The sequence below is a fragment of the Oncorhynchus mykiss genome, chromosome 21 (assembly GCF_013265735.2).
Source record: "Oncorhynchus mykiss isolate Arlee chromosome 21, USDA_OmykA_1.1, whole genome shotgun sequence".
NCBI classification, from domain to species: Eukaryota; Metazoa; Chordata; class Actinopteri; order Salmoniformes; family Salmonidae; genus Oncorhynchus; species Oncorhynchus mykiss.
The window spans coordinates 50,892,190-50,909,972 of NC_048585.1; the positions used below are offsets into that span (position 1 = coordinate 50,892,190).

The window sequence follows — 17,783 nt, forward strand, 5'->3', positions numbered from 1 at the left end:
ATAACTGCTGATACACTACTACATTTCTAAATTGCACGTTGGGCTAATTGACAAGGGTTAATTGATTGACTGTCAGTGACTGACATAACAGGAGGAAACAGCAGGAAAACTGCTGATGCACTACCAGATATCGAAATTGCATGTTGTGTGCCTTCTTGTGTAACTTCTCCCTGACCCAGTATGTTTCAAGCAGACCACCATAGTCCCTGTGCTGAAGAACGCCAAGGTAAGCTGTCTAAATGACTATTGACTCCGTAGCAGTTACATCTGTAGCCATGAAATGCTTTGAAAGGCTGGTCTTAGCTTGTATCGACACCCTCATCCCAGATACCCTGGAGCCACTCTAATTCGCATACTTCCCCAAAAGATCTGCAGATGATGCAATTTTCATTGCACTCCACACTGCCCATTCCCACCTGGACAAGAGGAACACCTGTGTGAGAATGCTGTTCATTGGTTACGGCTCAGCGTTCAACACCATAGTCACCCACGATTGCGTGGCCACGCACGACTCCAATACCATCATTATGTTTGCAGATGGTGGTAGCCCTGATCATCGACTTCAATGAGACAGCCTATAGGGAAGAGGTCAGAGACCTAGCAAGTGTGGTGGCAGTATAACAACCTCTCCCCCAACGTCAGCAACACAAAGGAGCCGACTACAGTAAACGGAGGGCCGAGCACGCCACCATTCACATTGACAGGGCTGTAGTGGAGTGGGTCGGGAGCTTTAAGTTCCTCTGTGTCCTCCTCACTAACAATCTATCATGGCCCACACACACCAATACAGTCGTGAAGAGGGCACAACAATGCACCTTTCCCCTTAAGAGGCTAAAAAGATTTGTCATGGGCCTTCAGATCCTCAAAAAGTTACACAGCTGCACCATTGAGAGCAGCTTGACTGGCTGCATCATCACTTGGTATGGCAACTGCTTGGCATCCGACCGCAAGGCGCTACAGAGGGTAGTGCGTATGGCCCAGTACATCACTGGGGCCGAGCTCCCTGCCATCCAGGACCTCTATACCAGCCTCTATACCAGTGTCACCCAAGCAGTACAGATACGCCACATCTGGAACCAACAGGACCCTAAGCCTAAGACTGTTAAATAGTTATTTAAATAGTTAACCAAATAGCTACCCAGACTTTCAGCATGCTTATTTTTATATTTTTATTGTATTTTTTAATTTAACCTTTATTTAACTAGGCAAGTCAATTAAGAACACATTCTTATAGAGAAGGGCTCTCAACATGTACTGCACTGACACAAATGTCTGATGACTGGTTGAAAGATATTGATAATAAGATGATTGTGGGTGCCGTACTGTTAGATTTCAGTGCAGCCTTTGGCATTATTAACCATTAACCATTATGGCTTTTCAACCTCTGCCATATTGTGGATTCAGAGCTATCTATCTAATAGAACTCAGAGGGTTTTCTTTAATGGAAGCTTCTCTAATGTTAAACATGTAAAGTGTGGTGTACTGCAGGGCAGCTCTCTAGGCCCTCTACTCTTTTCTATTTTTACCAATGACCTGCCACTGGCATTAAACAAAGCATGTGTGTCCATGAATGCTGATGATTCAACCATATATGTATTAGCAACCTGTCACCCTGACCTTAGATATCTCTGTTTTCTATATATTTTGGTTAGGTCAGGGTGGGACTAGGGTGTGTACTCTAGGGTTTTTTGTATGTCTAGGGTTTTTGTAGGTCTAGGGGTTTTGTAGGTTATGGGGTTTTTGTATATCTATGTTGGCCTGATATGGTTCCCAATCAGAGACAGCTGTTTATTGTTGTCTCTGATTGGGGATCATATTTAGGCATGCCTTTTTCCCACTTTCTGTTGTGGGATCTTGACTATGTGTAGTTGCCTGTCAGCGCTATAGTGTATAGCTTCACATTTAGTTTGGTATTTTGTTAGTTTGTTCGGTTATACCCACGTGGGTGACTGAAAGACGAACTGCTTTGCCAGTAGTTGTGGTAATACAATGAAAGTTTAGATGCGATCACCATATAAGTTAAACATGAAAAAGCCTGGAAGGAGGAGAGATGACTAGAAACGATTCGGTTGGCCGTTTTATGTGTGGATTAATTGTCGGAGTAGAGGTCCTTGAGCATTTCAGGTAAAATATCCCAGGACAAATTAGCTAGCAACAGCAAGCTAGCTAAATCGGACAAATTAACGTTAGCTAGCAAGTGCAAGCTAACTCGCTAAATTGCCATACATGTTTAATTATTTTCGACCTGTACACAAATTAATGTCATTGGTTCAGAGTTTGTTTTGATATTCGAACCTGCGAGTCGTGATCGCGTTTGGTGTGGGAAGTTTAATTATTTTATTAGTATTTCTGCAAAATCACCGGATTTTACTGCACACAAACTGAGATTTTTGGATATAAATATGCATATTATCGAACAAAACATACTTTGTGTAACATGATGTCCTATGAGTGTCATCTGATGAAGATCATCAGTTTAGTTTTTTTTATTTTATTTTTTTTAAATTTTACCCCCTTTTTCTCCCCAATTTCATAGTATCCAATTGTTGTAGTAGCTACTATCTTGTCTCATCGCTACAACTCCCGTACGGGCTCGGGAGAGACGAAGGTTGAAAGTCATGCGTCCTCCGATACACAACCAACCAAGCCGCTGCTTCTTCTTTAACACAGCGCACATCCAACCCGGAAGCCAGCCGCACCAATGCGCCGGAGGAAGCACCGTGCACCTGGCCACCTTGGCTAGCGTACACTGCGCCCAGCCCGCCACAGGAGTCGCTGGTGCGCGATGAGACAAGGACACCCCTACCGACCAAGCCCTCCCTAACCCGGGCGACGCTAGGCCAATTGTGCGTCGCCCCACGGACCTCCCGGTCGCGGCCGGTTACGACAGAGCCTGGGCGCGAACCCAGGACTCTGATGGCACAGCTGGCGCTGCAGTACAGCACCCTTAACCACTGCGCCACCCGGGAGGCCCCGTTAGTGATTAGTTTTATATATATTTCTACTTTTTGTGACTCCTATCTTTGGCTGGAAAAATGGCTGTGTTTTTTCGACTTGGTGGTGATCTAACATAATCATATGTTATGCTTTAGCTGTAAAGCATTTTTTAAATCAGATACGATGGGTAGATTAACAAGATGTTTATCTTTAATTTCCTGTATTGAACTTGTTAATGTGTGAAAGTTGAATTTCGGAATGTTGTCGAGCTGTTCCGCTAGCGGAACCCCTGCGTTAGAAGGGTTAACTTCTTTGGGATAGGGGGCAGCATTTTCACTTTTGGATGAATAGCGTGCCCAGAGTAAACTGCCTCCTACTGTGTCCCAGAATATAATTTTCTAAAACTGTTTGAATGATGTCTGTGAGTATAACATAACTCATATGGCAGGCAAAAACCTGAGAAAAAATCCAAACAGGAAGTGGGAAATCTGAGGTTTGTAGTTTTTGAACTCAGTCCCTATCGAATTCACAGTGGGATATGGGTTATTTTGCACATCCTAAGGCTTCCACTAGATGTCAACCGTGTTTAGAACATTGTTTCAGGCTTCTACTGTGAAGAGGGGCTGGATGAGAGGGGATTGAGTCAGAGGTCAGGCAGCGGCCTCGTTCTCAGTCACACGCATTTCACATGAGAGGTATCTCTCGTTCCATTGCTTTTCTACAGACAATGGAATTCTCCGGTTGTAACATTATTGAGCATTTATGATAAAAACATCCTAAAGATTGATTCTATACTTAGTTTGACAAGTTTCTTCAACCTGTAATATAACTTTTGGATTTTTTTGTCCGACTGGACCTGAACGCGCTTTTGGATTTGTTTACCAAACGCCCTAACAAAAGAAGCTATTTGGACATAAATGGACATAAATTATGGACATTATCGAACAAAATAAATATTTATTGTGGAACTACAATTCCTGGGAGTGCATTCTGATGAAGATCATCAAAGGTAAGTGAATATTTATAATGCTATTTTTGACTAATGTTGACTGAGCAACATGGCGGATATTTATTTTGGCTGGTTTGGGCTCTGAGCGCCGTACTCAGATTATCCTTTTTCCGTAAAGTTTTTTTTAAATCTGACACAGCAGTTGCATTAAAGAGTTACCATCTCCTGAATTAAACTCTAAAAGGTATTTATCTATCACTTTGATAAACAGTCAACTTATTAATCACAACCTCGTATCATATCATAATTCTGAACAGTCATAACCTCCTTGCATCTGCAGAAACCTGAGCCTTACTAATGATTCAGGACTACACAAATTGGTTTAATTATTTATTTACAAGCTAATTAAAGGGTAACACAGGATAAACATACACACTTAATACATTAAAAACAGGTCCCTAGCGGAATGTCACAACATAGCTGCTTGTAACAAAAGAGATGTAGAGGGGGGGCAGAGAGGGACAGAGACACCTAACATTGGTACATTTAGAAACTACTTTCACTTACTGTAATCATATACTTTGCACACGAACCCCTGCTCTCTTTGAGTAAGAAATCATGAATGTATATACATGAAATACTGGGTTTGCACGCTTTGTAAGGCTCAGATTGTCCAAAAAGGGATCCAACAAGTCTTCTACTGTTGTTCTCCTCTGTGGTTGTCCAGTATCCAGTGACTTGCTGTGTAGTCCTGAACAGAATTACAGAGTTTATTTTCCTTCCATTAGCTCTAGAAGATGCTTCTTTGAAGATAGCCAGCCGGGTCGATGGTGTAACGAGATTCGTCTTCCTCTGATGAGGAGTATGAAAGATCGGACCAATGTGCAGCGTGGTAAGTGTTCGTCATTTATAATGAAAAGTCACTGGACACGAAAATACAAAATAACAACGTGAAAGACAGAAACGAAAAAACAAAACAGTTCTGTATGGAGGAAACACAGACACAGAAAACAATCATCCACAACTCAAGTGGGAAAAACATGCTGCCTAAGTATGGTTCTCAATCAGAGACAACGATTGACAGCTGCCTCTGATTGAGAACCATACCAGGCCAAACACATAGAAAACCAAATCTAGAACAACACATAGAATGCCCACCCCAACTCATGCCCTGACCAACCTAAAATAGAAACAAAAACAAGGAACTAAGGTCAGGACGTGACAGATGGTTCCGGTGATGAGAGTAGCGTAATACGTGTGTTTGAGCAGAGTAGTAAAATAGTCACACTTAAAATCGCTTTTGAAGATACTTTACTTAGGACAGTTTTTAAAGTTACGACCACTTTAACCTGTTGAGTGTAGGGGGCAGTATTTTGATGTTTGGATGAAAAACGTACCCAAATGAAACTGCCTATTTCTCAGGCCCAGAATCTAGAATATGCATATAATTGTCAGTTTCCAAAACTGTCAAAATATTGTCTGTGAGTATATCAGAACTGATATTGCAAGCGAAAACCTGAGGAAAATCCAACCAGGAAGTGCCTAAAATAAACAAATCTCCCTGTTGCATTGCATGCCTTCCCTCCATTTAAAGGGATATCAACCAGATTCCTTTCCCTATGGCTTCCACATGGTGTGAACAGTCTTTAGACATAGTTTCAGGCTTTTATTCTGAAAAATGAGCGAGAATGATCACATTGCGTCAGTGGTTGGCTGGGTGCCAACAGAGTTTTGCATGCGCAACAGCTTGGCGAAGACATTTTCTCTCTCTCTCTTATTGAAAAAGCTACGGTCCGGTTGAAATATTATTGATTATTTATTGTAAAAACAACCCGAGGATTGATTATAAAAAACGTTTGACATGTTTCTACGAACTTTAAGGATACTATTTGGAGTTTTCGTCTGCCCGTCATGACCTGCACGAGCCTGTGGATTTCTGAACAAAACGTGCCAACCAAATGGAGGTTTTTGGATATAAAAATAATCTTTATCGATCAAAAGGAACATTTATTGTGTAACTGGGAGTCTCGTGAGTGCAAACATCCCAAGATCATCAAAGGTAAGCTTTTCTGACTTTCGTGACCAATCTACTTTGCTGCTAGCTGTTTGTAATGTTTTGTCTGCTGAGAGAGATGTCCTAACATAAACGCTTGGATAGCTTTTGCTGTAAAGCTTTTTTGAAATCTGACACGCCAGATGGATTAACAACAAGCTACGCTGTGTTTTGCTATATTGCACTTGTGATTTCATGAAAATTTAATATTTTCAGTAATTTATTTTGAATTTGGCGCTCTGCAATTCAGCGGATGTTGACAAAAATGATCCCGCTAATGGGATGGGTGCGCCAAGAAGTTAAACGTGCAGCAGCAGCTTGACGTCTTTCTGGTCTGCTATGTTAATTTTTTAATACATAATTTATACAGTTTGTTCAAAAAGGGCGGTTCTGTCAGGCTGACATGCTCACTGACCTCACTCGGGGGTGTGACTTGTCACTAGTACAAAGTTATGTAAAACAATTATCTCTTATAGTTTCTCAAATCACATCCCTCTCTCAACTAAAATACTTTCATCCTTTTTCATATTACATGCACAATGCAAAGTATGGAAACTTCATACATGTAGTGGGTATACTTTCCAAGTTACAGTATTTCCTTCATAACATTTTTAATGACATCACAAAATAACAAACAAAATTACATTAGTGTTCTATAGATTGCCTCTTACCATTCTCCACGTTCTTTGTTAGAAATATTGTTCCAGTAGTTGCTTTTGAATGTATTAGAGTTTACGGCGGGAAAACATATCTTGAAACAAAGGACATTCCTTTGGTGAATATTGGAGATGGAGACTTGTATCTTCCCTCTTGATTTATGACAGGATGTGAGTTGTTAATCCCATCTAGTACGTTCCTCCCCCCTCTGCGGGTGAGAAGGGGTCTGAGTGAAGTTATTAATTGCAAACCTGATCTAACCTTTTTGGATTCTCGTGGACAGTCATGACAATTGCTATGTAAATGACAAAGCTTTATTTACTAATCAGACCCAGTGACCAAGCTAGCATAGCTTCCCTTCAAATGTACCTTGCTAACATTAAATGTTGGATGTCTGACTATTTTCTCCAACTCAATGATAAGAAATCAGAGGTTGTTTTATTTGGCCCCCACCTTGCTAGAACCCAGATTGTAGGTAACCTTGGTCATTTGTCCACAAATGTAAAGCCTACGGCCAGAAACCTTGGTGTCTTCTTTGACCTTGACCCAAACCTCTTTGACCTGCCTTTATCAGCTAAGAAATATAGCTAAAATCAATCATTTTATTTCAGTCACTGAGCTGGAGAAAGTTATACATGCTTTTATTTCCTCACGCCTAGATAACTGTACCTCTTTGTATACCTATCTCAGTCAGAAATCACTCCATCAACTACAGTTAGTTCGAAATGCTGCAGCTCAGCCTTTAACAGGCACCATACAATGTAACCATATTACAACTATTTTAGCTTCTCTACACTGGCTACCAGTCAATTTTAGAATATATTTTAAAATGTTATTAATCATGTTTAAGGCTAGTCTTGGTTTAGCCCCATTCTATATCTCTGATATTTTATCTCCCTACGAGCCAGGATGCAGCCTGAGATCCTCTGGCAAGGCACTGTTTACCATTCCAAAGTCTAGGTTGAAAATGAAAGGAGACCAGGCATTTGCCATTAGGGCAGCTAGACTTTGGAATGGTCTGCCAGAGGTGATCATGGTCTGCCAGAGGAGATCATGGTCTGCCAGAGGAAATCACGCTTGAAGATTCAGTGGCTCTTTTTAAATCCCTGCTGAAGACACACTTTTATAAAGATGCTTTTAATGTATGATCTCAATGTATCCTCCTGTCTTTGTTTATTTGTTAGTACTTTTATTTTATTACATGTTTTTATTTTTTATTGGATTTTATTGGCTGTCGAAACATTGTTATTAAATTATTGCATCTGAGCTCCTAGAGTGTGCGGCTCTCCTTTTATTTTTTAAGTGAAGCACTTTGTTAGCTGTAATGAAAAGCACTATACAAATAAAGTTATTATTATAGAGTGAGGTTAGATTTAACCACAATTATTAGACTACAAACCTAATGCATATAAATTGTACAATGTGTTATTACACAAACTGCAAATGAGCATCACTGTTCTAAGTAGAAAAGTGTGCTTACATGCCTGCCTACTAGGTTTTAGACCCAGTTAAAGTAACTGTCCAGTGTTTCCAGATTTCGTTTAAATATGACCTATAATTAATTACAATAATGAGTTCAATAGTTTTCCTTCCAAAAAATAGGTTTTAATGAAGTTGAAATGCAACTTTTCTGTTTTGGAATGGGAGACAACTGCGTACCCTAACAACAGAATGGTGTATACCGGTCATTAAAAATATTTATGAGAGTAGACTGCTGATTGGTCAGCTCAGCCAATGAGCTAACATGACATCATGTTCTATGAGGAAATAGCAAGTATTTCTTAAACGGTCTGAGGTGGGGGTTTTTAAGTGGTTTTTTTCACCAATGTATGCTTTAACCACAAATACCAGTGTAGGATGAGTCAACAACATTATTTTGGGATGAGTTAACAGAATATTCACTTTTAAAAGTGAGATTTTCACTGGATAGTTACTTTAATGTAAAGTGCCAATGTATTTTTCACCTGTGTTTTTCTCTCAGTAATATATACAGTGAAGACACTGTATAAAGTTATAGTTGAGGTATTTTCACGCTGTATGATGATAGATTCCGCTGAAAGGCTATGCCGCCCTAATCACACAGTCTCTAGGATGACCAACACAAGACGTCATGCAAAGAGCTGCAGACCCTGAAATATTATATATGCCATAAGAGCCCTTCTTAGAAATGAGTCATATGTTCTCAAGTCCAGCACGGGTGAATTGCACAATTAGTCACATCATATGTTTATCTTGAGACAATTATGAAAAAATTGGTGATGCGTGACGCCTGTAGGGTTATCACAGATCATATCACACTTAAAAACAAAACAAAAAGAATCTGTCAACTGACCTAATAGATGTTAATCCTACAAAGCACAGGAAATAAAGAAGATTCTGTTTTCAGAATTAGGTGGACAGAACTTGGTGGACCATCAACAATCCTAAATTCAACCAAAAAAATGACTGACACTTAGTAAGAAAGTACCCAATAAAACAAAAATACATATCAAGTCAATCTAAAATAACAAATTGGGAAAATATTGAATCTATGCATTGTATGGTGTCCAAAATGAAATTATAAACTGAGTGGTTCAAGCCCTGAATGCTGATTGGCTGAAAGCCGTGGTATATCAGACCATATACCAGGGGTATGACAAAACATGTATTTGTACTGTTCTAATTACGTTTGTAACCAGTTTATAATAGCAATAAGGCACCTCTGGGTTTTGTGGTATATGAACAATATACCAGGGCTAAGGGATGTATCTAGCCTTGCGTTTGAAAAGAACAGTCCTTAGCGGTGGTATATTGGCCATATACCACACACCCTCCTGCCTTAATGTTTAATTATTATTATTTTTAAACACATATCTGGCCATATGATAACACCCCATTCTCTACGAGGCAAATGTGATGTTAACCTGCATTTTTTCCATAATAAAGAGATGATTAAAACAAAATATTGATTAGTAATGCACTTCATTAAAGGTTATAACATTCAATAAACATTTCGAACATTAATGGTGGGTTAGTTTTACTAAATTGTGTTTGCAAAATTGTTTGGTGTTTTACTGGCCAAGTGTAAATAAAAATTAAAAGTTATAAGCAATAGCAGAGTTTATGCAATTTTTATAATAATAATAATACTATACACAACTTTCCTAAACTGAATTTCATTGTTTTCCTAAAGACTTCAATTAAACATTAACACATACTTTTTTATTTAACTATGCAAGTCAGTTAAGAACAAATTCTTATTTACAATGACGGCCTGGAAACAATGCCTTGTTCAGGGGCAGAACGAGAGATTTTTATCTTGTCAGCTCGGGGATTCGATCTAGCAACCTTTCGGTTACTGGTCCCAACGGTCTAACCACTAGGCTACCTGCCGCCCCGATATTAATACAACATACAATAAAACATACTATACAATACACAACTTTTTTGAATTTTAGGCCCAATAAGAGATGATACTTCACATGCAGATTTGCATTATTTCTGTTCGTTTATTATATTAAAAAACGACTACGCAGGAAACCACTTGAATGTAGGCTACCCTGTCATAATAACCCTGCATTTACTATTAGTTTGGCTAAACAACTTGAAAGTTGATAGCCCTACAATAACTGCGATATCATTATTTGACTGAGATAACTTGGGACACATATTGGAAACCAAAGTAGGCCTAACTGTTAAACGTAGGCCAAATAAAAAACTAAAACATGTTGACTAAACATTACAACATAATAAGCCTTTTCAAATAGAGGAAAACTAGTCCCAGATCAATTGCTTCCATTTCCTGCTAAATAATGCCAAGTTATCATTGGCCATTATTACAAATAATGCTAAATTAATTCCTGCAATATCGAAATCATATACCTGTATTTCCTATTACCTTTTAGAGAATGGGTTTAAAAAATGCTTAGCTAAACTGAATTGATTGTGAAATGCTGTTGATATTCTATTGATATTCAATGAAATGCACGTGTCCACCCTCCTATCAATTGAATAATTATTGCACGAGAACGAATGCATGCATGCAAATATGGATGGACAATAAAGCTAGAGCTTGCATAGACAGAAGTAGCCAATAGGAGGTACTGTGTCATTCTCCAAGAAGTGGGCTCTTCTTCTACCATGCATCCCAGCCCGGGGACACAGCCGTATCTCTGCTTTGATTTGCTCCCTAATTGACCTAAATAAAGTATCTGAGAGACAGGGTCCCTCCAACCCCTCAAGGCAGACTAGAACACAGTGTAGTAGCTCAATGCGAGTAATTATCTTATTTTCTATAGTAATCTTGCTCGCTTCCCCCACTGTCCAATCGCAAGACGCAATTTCTTTGCTACGCTTGGATCTCGCGCGGTTGAATTTACAGTAGTTTATCTGCGGATTCTCACGGTCTCACACTCTTCACTCGAGCTCTCATGGATAGCTCGACAGACTTCGATAGAAATAGTAGGCATAACTGAAAAAAGCAAAAGATACATCCAGTAATGTCTAAACAGCACGTAAGTATTTAAAAGTAATTTATTTATCGGTGACTAGGTGGTTTGAAAACGTCGAAATATGCTTGATAAGGAACCGGAGTCTCAACATCATGGTCCAACGTCAAGAAGCTCATCATTTTCAATTGAGAATTTACTTCGCTCTACTAGGACTACAGACAGGCGGTCTACGACCGAAGATGAGTTTTTTTTTAAAGAAACGGGACTGTCTTTCAACCAAGTCGCTGTCCTTGAGAGCCGCTGGGGCCAAGTGGAGCGTCAAGTGTCCTACTTTGGGTTAAACGCCCAACGCCTTGCTGAAGCCGGTTGCATTTCGGACTGGTGTGGGACATCGCCCAATAAAGCTTGCAGCGATTTACAGAGTAAGTGTCACTTTTGTTAATTGGCCCTTATGTTTATGCCTGTATGAAAGCGACATAGCCTAACACCAAACTGTAGCTTGCTTACTGCTAGCTAATAGCCTACACTGTTCAGGCTGATCCGCTCAACAAGGAGCATGTGAGGATAGCCTACGCATTTCCTCAAATAATGATGGTAAAATCAACGTGAACGAGCTGTGATCTACAATGCTTGGAGGTTTCTGTGCGTAATGTTAGCCATAATTGTCAATGGCAATACACAATAAATGGTGACATGGTAGTAAAAATAGCCAACATTACATAGCATTTTTTTTTGTCATGCATAGCCCATATATCATGCAACAAACCACAACAGCACTAGTGTATTCGCTCTTACCCGGTGCGTAAAACATCTCCATGCGGTTCCTCTTTACGCGGGGTATGGCACGCCACTCAAATACATTTCAAACGTAACACTGATTTGGAAATTGAGTTTATAAACCAGAATTATGGTGCTTATACATTTGCAAGGCTACTGTGTTTCATTACAAGCTAGAGGTCATCGTTTTTCAAGTCGATTTGTGGCCTGGACTACCATCGAAAAATGCAATAACTTATCAGGGTTGATATCATGATTGAGAGATGATCATGCACTTATTGATCTCTATTGGCCGGTGCGTAAAATGTGGCAGAAACAGTTTACCAATGGCATTCTTCACGATACTCCCCGTTTATTTCAGGTCCGCAGTGCCACTCCAGCAACTCAGATGACCCCGGATACTCCCTACCAACCAGCGACCGGGATTCCCCGGCTCTACCGGAGCCGGTGGAAGACCACGACGAACGGAACGAGAGGACAGAGGGCAGTCAGACAGACGACAAGGATGACGAAACAGGATCCTCCTGCTTCGCGCGAGACGACAGTGACACACCTGATACGAAAGCAGCTCGCAAGAAGAAGACCCGCACCGTGTTCAGCCGGAGTCAGGTGTTCCAGCTGGAGTCCACCTTCGACATGAAACGCTACCTGAGCAGCACTGAGCGGGCGGGGCTGGCCGCTTCTCTACAACTTACCGAGACTCAGGTTAAGATTTGGTTCCAGAACCGCAGGAACAAGTGGAAGAGACAGATAGCTGCCGACATGGCGTCCACGAGCATCTCCTTTTCGGCCCAAAGGATTGTCAGGGTTCCTATTATTTACCACGAGAACGCTTCACCTGGGACACTGAACGCAAACCTGGCACAGGTGTCGCCACCCTTAGTGGGTTTTTCGAGTACTGTGAATTTTCCCATCTCCCAGTTCACACACCCCATGTCTTTTATAAGATCACAAATGACAGGCCTAGTGTGAGGCACACATTATTGGTGTATTATATTAAACTAACAATTTAAGTATTGGACACAGTAGAGATAATCCCTTCAAGAGTTTATTGCTGAGGGTGACTTTATTGCAAATCACCAAGATCACAGCCACATTCATAAGGGGATGACACTCATTGAGCAACCTGTGTAGCATATAGCCTCAACTAGTTTATTTTAATATGCAAGTTATGAGCATGGGGTTACTGGAACTGTATTATTTCATATTTCTTATTTAAACTGGGTTTCAGTTGACATTTTGTACACAAGAGTTGTCTGATCAATGTAAATAAAATAGATGAAGTGCACACCATGTTTCATGTTTATTGTGTTGACGAAAAGGCCTGCTTTGTATTCTCATAATTAGCACGAGGGTATATTAAGTTGATAATTAGTCTCATTGAGTTTCTGTCTAACCAGTGGCTAGGCCTATGTCCATTGAAAATACACTGAAAACCTAATCCAACCGCAGTAATACGCATTTTCCCTTTCATAATACATAAACATTCACCAGGATATTTTCAAGGCCAAATTGTCTATGCCCCTGCATTTAGGCCTAATTTGCGAAATTCCACACCAATGTTGAGTAGACACAGATTTCTAAAGTGACGACTGAAAATACCTTTCATATAGATGATCAGTGTAATGGAACGTTTCACAGTTTTTGACACTTCGAATTGAATGTATAGGGAGGGTACTTATCATCAGACTAAAATTGTCAATAAAGTTGTGTAAAATGATTCATTAAATTAAATAGATTAAATTAACCACAGTATAGATAATGAATATTTTCGTCAAATTAGGAAATTGTAATAAAACATTTAGAATATAGGCTAATAGGCCTCATATCCTAACATAATAAATTAACCTATTACATTTCTCAAACCTCAATCTCCCTATAGCTTTCTGATGTGTATGCTCAAAATAAAATGAAACTACAAGACGTAATTATGATTCATCTTTTGGAGAGTTAATATCAGTGCCCGCATAACGCATTAACGTTTCAATGCATATGATTAATGGGAGCAAAAGTGATAAAGTATAGGCCTACATAGCTGACTGGTTCATAACAGTCTCAATTGTATGAATGTGACCACTTCAAATCAAATCAAATGTTATTGGTCACTTACACATATTTTGCAGATGTTATCGCAGATGCAGCGAAATGTTTTGTTTCTAGCGCCAACCGTGCAGTAATACCTAACAATACAAAACACATATTGTTATCCACTCCATATAGGCCTAGCATATATATTTTAGCTAGCATATATGCCAACTCTTCATGTAATTCTGAAAACCATTGGTAAACATCTAAAGAAAAATCGTTTGGGCACTATTTAACTGTATCGTGAATATTCCCCCGAAAACACAAGGAAACAATTCAGGAGGTTAACTCTAGTCTTGCCTAAGGATGCTTCCCGCCATCATCTGATATTTGGCGTCACGCTGCCTCGCAATCTCACCAATCAAAAACTGCTAAACCACAGTCTTCTGGTTCATTGAATAACGCTATCCTACGCCCTGGTGTAGTTGCAATCGAGGAGCAATGGTGCTTGGAGTATATCTAGGCTTCGATGTTTTGGGGAACTCAATTCAACATTTAGAACACAAGGACAATTATACATTTCGGGGAATATGAACAAGGAGGCTATTCCCTGTCGGACTGCTTCATTGAAATTCACTATTGACAATATTCTTAATCTGAAGCAAAACAACAAGAGCAATTTAGACGCATATGATGCAAAAGGGCAGAGCGACACCAGGTGTACAAATTATTTTACGCCCCGATATGAGGACTACGATGTTCAGAGAAGTCATGAGTCAGACTACACAACCCACGAAACAGGTGAGCCCATATCTGGTTGTTTAAATAGCCCTTTAATGTTTTGCATTTGTTCATTCATGGTAAACAATAACAGCTGAGCAATTAAAACACTATCTAGCCCAGGCTACTTCAAAGTCTGAGTTATGTAATTTTTCATATTCCACTTACTGTGATCCAGTGGGTTTCACAGATTATATACGAGTTGGTGTCAGCATTGCATCAAAACAAGTTTTATCGCTTCATTTCACAGCGCAAACAAACAGCGCCCACCACGATGCAGCTTGTGTGCGTTCAGTCTGTGCGGAGGACGTCGACGCAACGAAGATGATTGACACTTGTCCAAGGACAGAGAGTACGAGCAGCTGCGACGACGTATCTGAGCAACATGAAGGAAACTCGAAAACCAAAGCAATGGCAAAGAAGAAAACACGCACGATATTCTCCAAGAGACAGATTTTTCAGCTGGAATCTACCTTTGACATGAAAAGATACCTGAGCAGTGCAGAACGGGCATGTCTGGCGAATTCCTTACAACTTACCGAGACTCAAGTGAAAATTTGGTTCCAGAATCGCCGGAATAAATTGAAGCGACAGCTATCCACGGACATCGAAGGACCAGTTCCAGTCGACCACTTTTCAGAATCCGGGAAAAATGTGCAATTACCAACTATTTACAAAGATCGCAACATATTGGGTGGATGTTTACTACCAATGCCTTTCCCTGTTATGTATCCAGGAAACAGCGCGCCTTACATTTATTTCTCAAACGCTGGTAAATATTTTAGCATTTTCGATGCAGACGGTTGACTTTTAGGGACGTAGCCAACTCTGGCGTAGCGCTACCCAGTCGACATCCATGCCAGTCAAAAACGTTTGGAATTAGAGCGCCAACTGACACGCGTTAGTAATGTTTTTATTTTTTTTACTTCATTAATAAGGATGTCAATATACATTAAGCATCACTGAATATGCCCACTTTCTTCAGTGTACACACATATTAATAGGCCATTCAGTTTATGGTAGCTCTCGTGACATTTGCGTCATTGACCAAAGCACGACGTGCATGTGCCAAGTTCAGTCCTTCACAATTGCGAAACATTTATTTAGTACAACGTTATGGTTTCGAGTTGAATTAAATAATTTGGCACAAGGGGAGCCTATATTGTCGAGATAGCCTACACGTTAGTATTATTTTATATTATTATAAAGCATTATCATTATTTTTCATATTCTTCACACAGTTATTTCGTCTATGAATACACACCATACCAAAGTAGGATCTATGCATGAATTATTGGACTTTTATCCATTTTATTTTGTACAGTAATGGCATTTGAATGAATGTGTGTTTATGTTTTGCTTGGTATTTGATGTTTGAACCATTGCTTCACTTGATTAGACCAACGTTATTATCAGCACCGTTAGTAGTTACTTGCTTCCTATAGTTCCATATAAGATGTTCTTACTATTATAGCTATACTCTGTCTTGAATTGTTGACATATCTTTCTTTCTGTGAAGTCGAATTAGCGTTTAATTTATATGGCCTTACCTTTGCAGTTCCATGTTCATTTGAAATACACTATTTGTCTAAAACTATTTCATCTTATTATCTAAAAGCATTTCAAATGACAGATTATAAAGCTGTTGACTTATATCATGAAGATGATAATATGCAATAAAAATGTTGTAACGTTTTCAATTTCTGAGCTTGTTGAATTACATTTGGAGTCTAGAGAATAGTGTTATACAGTATATTACTTCAGATATTCAACATTCATGTGGCAAGCTTCAATAAGTATTAATGTTATTGCTTTATGTTTTTTTCTCTCAAGTATTTTCTCTGAAGTTACATATGGATGGATGCCTGTCTGCAGTTTGTCTAGTTACACATTTAAACCTTTATTACATTTTCAAGCAAACTGGAATGAATTCGGTTCAACATTACTTAACCATTACCGCTTAAGGTTACACAGATATCTTCAGTAACAGTTGTAAGAGGAACAATGTATCTACATTGAAGTTGCACTTTACTTGCAATGTAATTATCATGTAAATAGAGTTTAACCTCAATTGAGGGTCTAAATTATTTTATATAACTACTACTATAAGCAAGTAGGACTTGTAGGACTTAAATGTAAGAGAAGTGACAGACGTTCAGTTCTGTGCACTACCCAAAAACCATGCAGGGGTTGCTTGTTTCAATATAGGACATAACCGGATAGTCAAATGATGGTTAATTCATGTGTAACCTTGTGTGTTTGCTGTTTATTCTATGTGTGTGTGTGTGTGTGTGCTTTTATGATGATCTATGTTCCTTATTTTCTGCTTTTGTGTGTTTGTGTTCATGTGTGTGTTTGCATTCGTGTGTGTGTGTGTGTGTGTGTGTAATGGTGCATTATGTGTTTGCAACAGAGAAAGAAAGAAAACAATGAAGAAGAGAAAGAAGAAGAGATATGGTGCTTCATGGGTATTTGCATAGAGAAGGGAAATAGCGGCTTGTGGAGAGATCTTTCCTAAAGGGCCACGCTGGCTGCACTTCCACAGTGTTTCCGGGTCACCAACCCCTTCAGTGGCAGAGCCTCGCGCTGCTTTCTCCCTGTCACAGCCGCTCAAAGGCCTGCCACTGTTAACCTGTTCACTCAACCACTTAGTCTGCACTCAAATCAGTTGTTTTCTCTACTAAATTCCAGCCTCTCATCCCTTGTTAAAGATTGAACACTGTACATATGAAATCCAATTGGCCCTTTCAAAACATGAAGAAATAAAAAGTGAAATGGGAAGTGAAAATAAAAACGTGACAAGGGTGTTTATTACCATTGTGTACAGATGGAACAGACATGTAGTAGAATTTGTCCAATCTTTTTTGGAAAGGGGGATTATCAGTGGGATACACATGGTGAACCTCCAGTGCTCATTGGTGCCTTTTAATTAATAGCGAAGGAATACTGTGAATGAAGGTTGTATATGCAGACCTATGACCGGGAAAAATGGCAATAACTGCTAAATATTTTTGACATGCACTCATGACATTTATATATTAAATACTAACACAAACACGACAGAATTAACCATATTTAAATATACCACTTTCACAGTGTTATAAACAGTCTATAAGCAGTTGGAAAATATGTATAAATAATAAGCAAATAAGTAAATACTAATTAGTAAATAATA

General features: G+C 39.3%; 2 protein-coding genes across 2 annotated transcripts; both read left to right on the forward strand.

Annotated features, from left to right (window-relative positions):
- The first annotated feature begins 10,596 nt into the window (after positions 1–10,596).
- Positions 10,597–13,109, forward strand: LOC110500664 (homeobox protein HMX1-like). Its single transcript, XM_021578153.2, has 2 exons — positions 10,597–11,448; positions 12,165–13,109. The coding sequence occupies exons 1-2, from the start codon at positions 11,148–11,150 to the stop codon at positions 12,773–12,775; spliced, it is 912 nt and encodes a 303-aa protein (XP_021433828.1). The 5' UTR covers positions 10,597–11,147; the 3' UTR covers positions 12,776–13,109.
- A 1,181-nt stretch (positions 13,110–14,290) lies between these two features.
- On the forward strand, positions 14,291–17,418 carry LOC110500665 (homeobox protein HMX3). Its single transcript, XM_021578155.2, has 2 exons — positions 14,291–14,629; positions 14,859–17,418. Exons 1-2 carry the CDS (start codon positions 14,419–14,421, stop codon positions 15,413–15,415), a joined length of 768 nt encoding a protein of 255 aa, XP_021433830.1. The 5' UTR covers positions 14,291–14,418; the 3' UTR covers positions 15,416–17,418.
- Positions 17,419–17,783: the final 365 nt, after the last annotated feature.

Excerpts from the sequence above, each read along its gene's own strand:
- LOC110500664 (XM_021578153.2), top strand. The coding sequence starts at position 11,148 with ATGCTTGATAAGGAACCGGAGTCTCAACATCATGGTCCAACGTCAAGA. Across the intron at positions 11,449-12,164 it reads AGCTTGCAGCGATTTACAGA|GTCCGCAGTGCCACTCCAGC; the intron begins GTAAGTGTCACT and ends CGTTTATTTCAG.
- LOC110500665 (XM_021578155.2), top strand. The coding sequence starts at position 14,419 with ATGAACAAGGAGGCTATTCCCTGTCGGACTGCTTCATTGAAATTCACT. Across the intron at positions 14,630-14,858 it reads CTACACAACCCACGAAACAG|CGCAAACAAACAGCGCCCAC; the intron begins GTGAGCCCATAT and ends TTCATTTCACAG.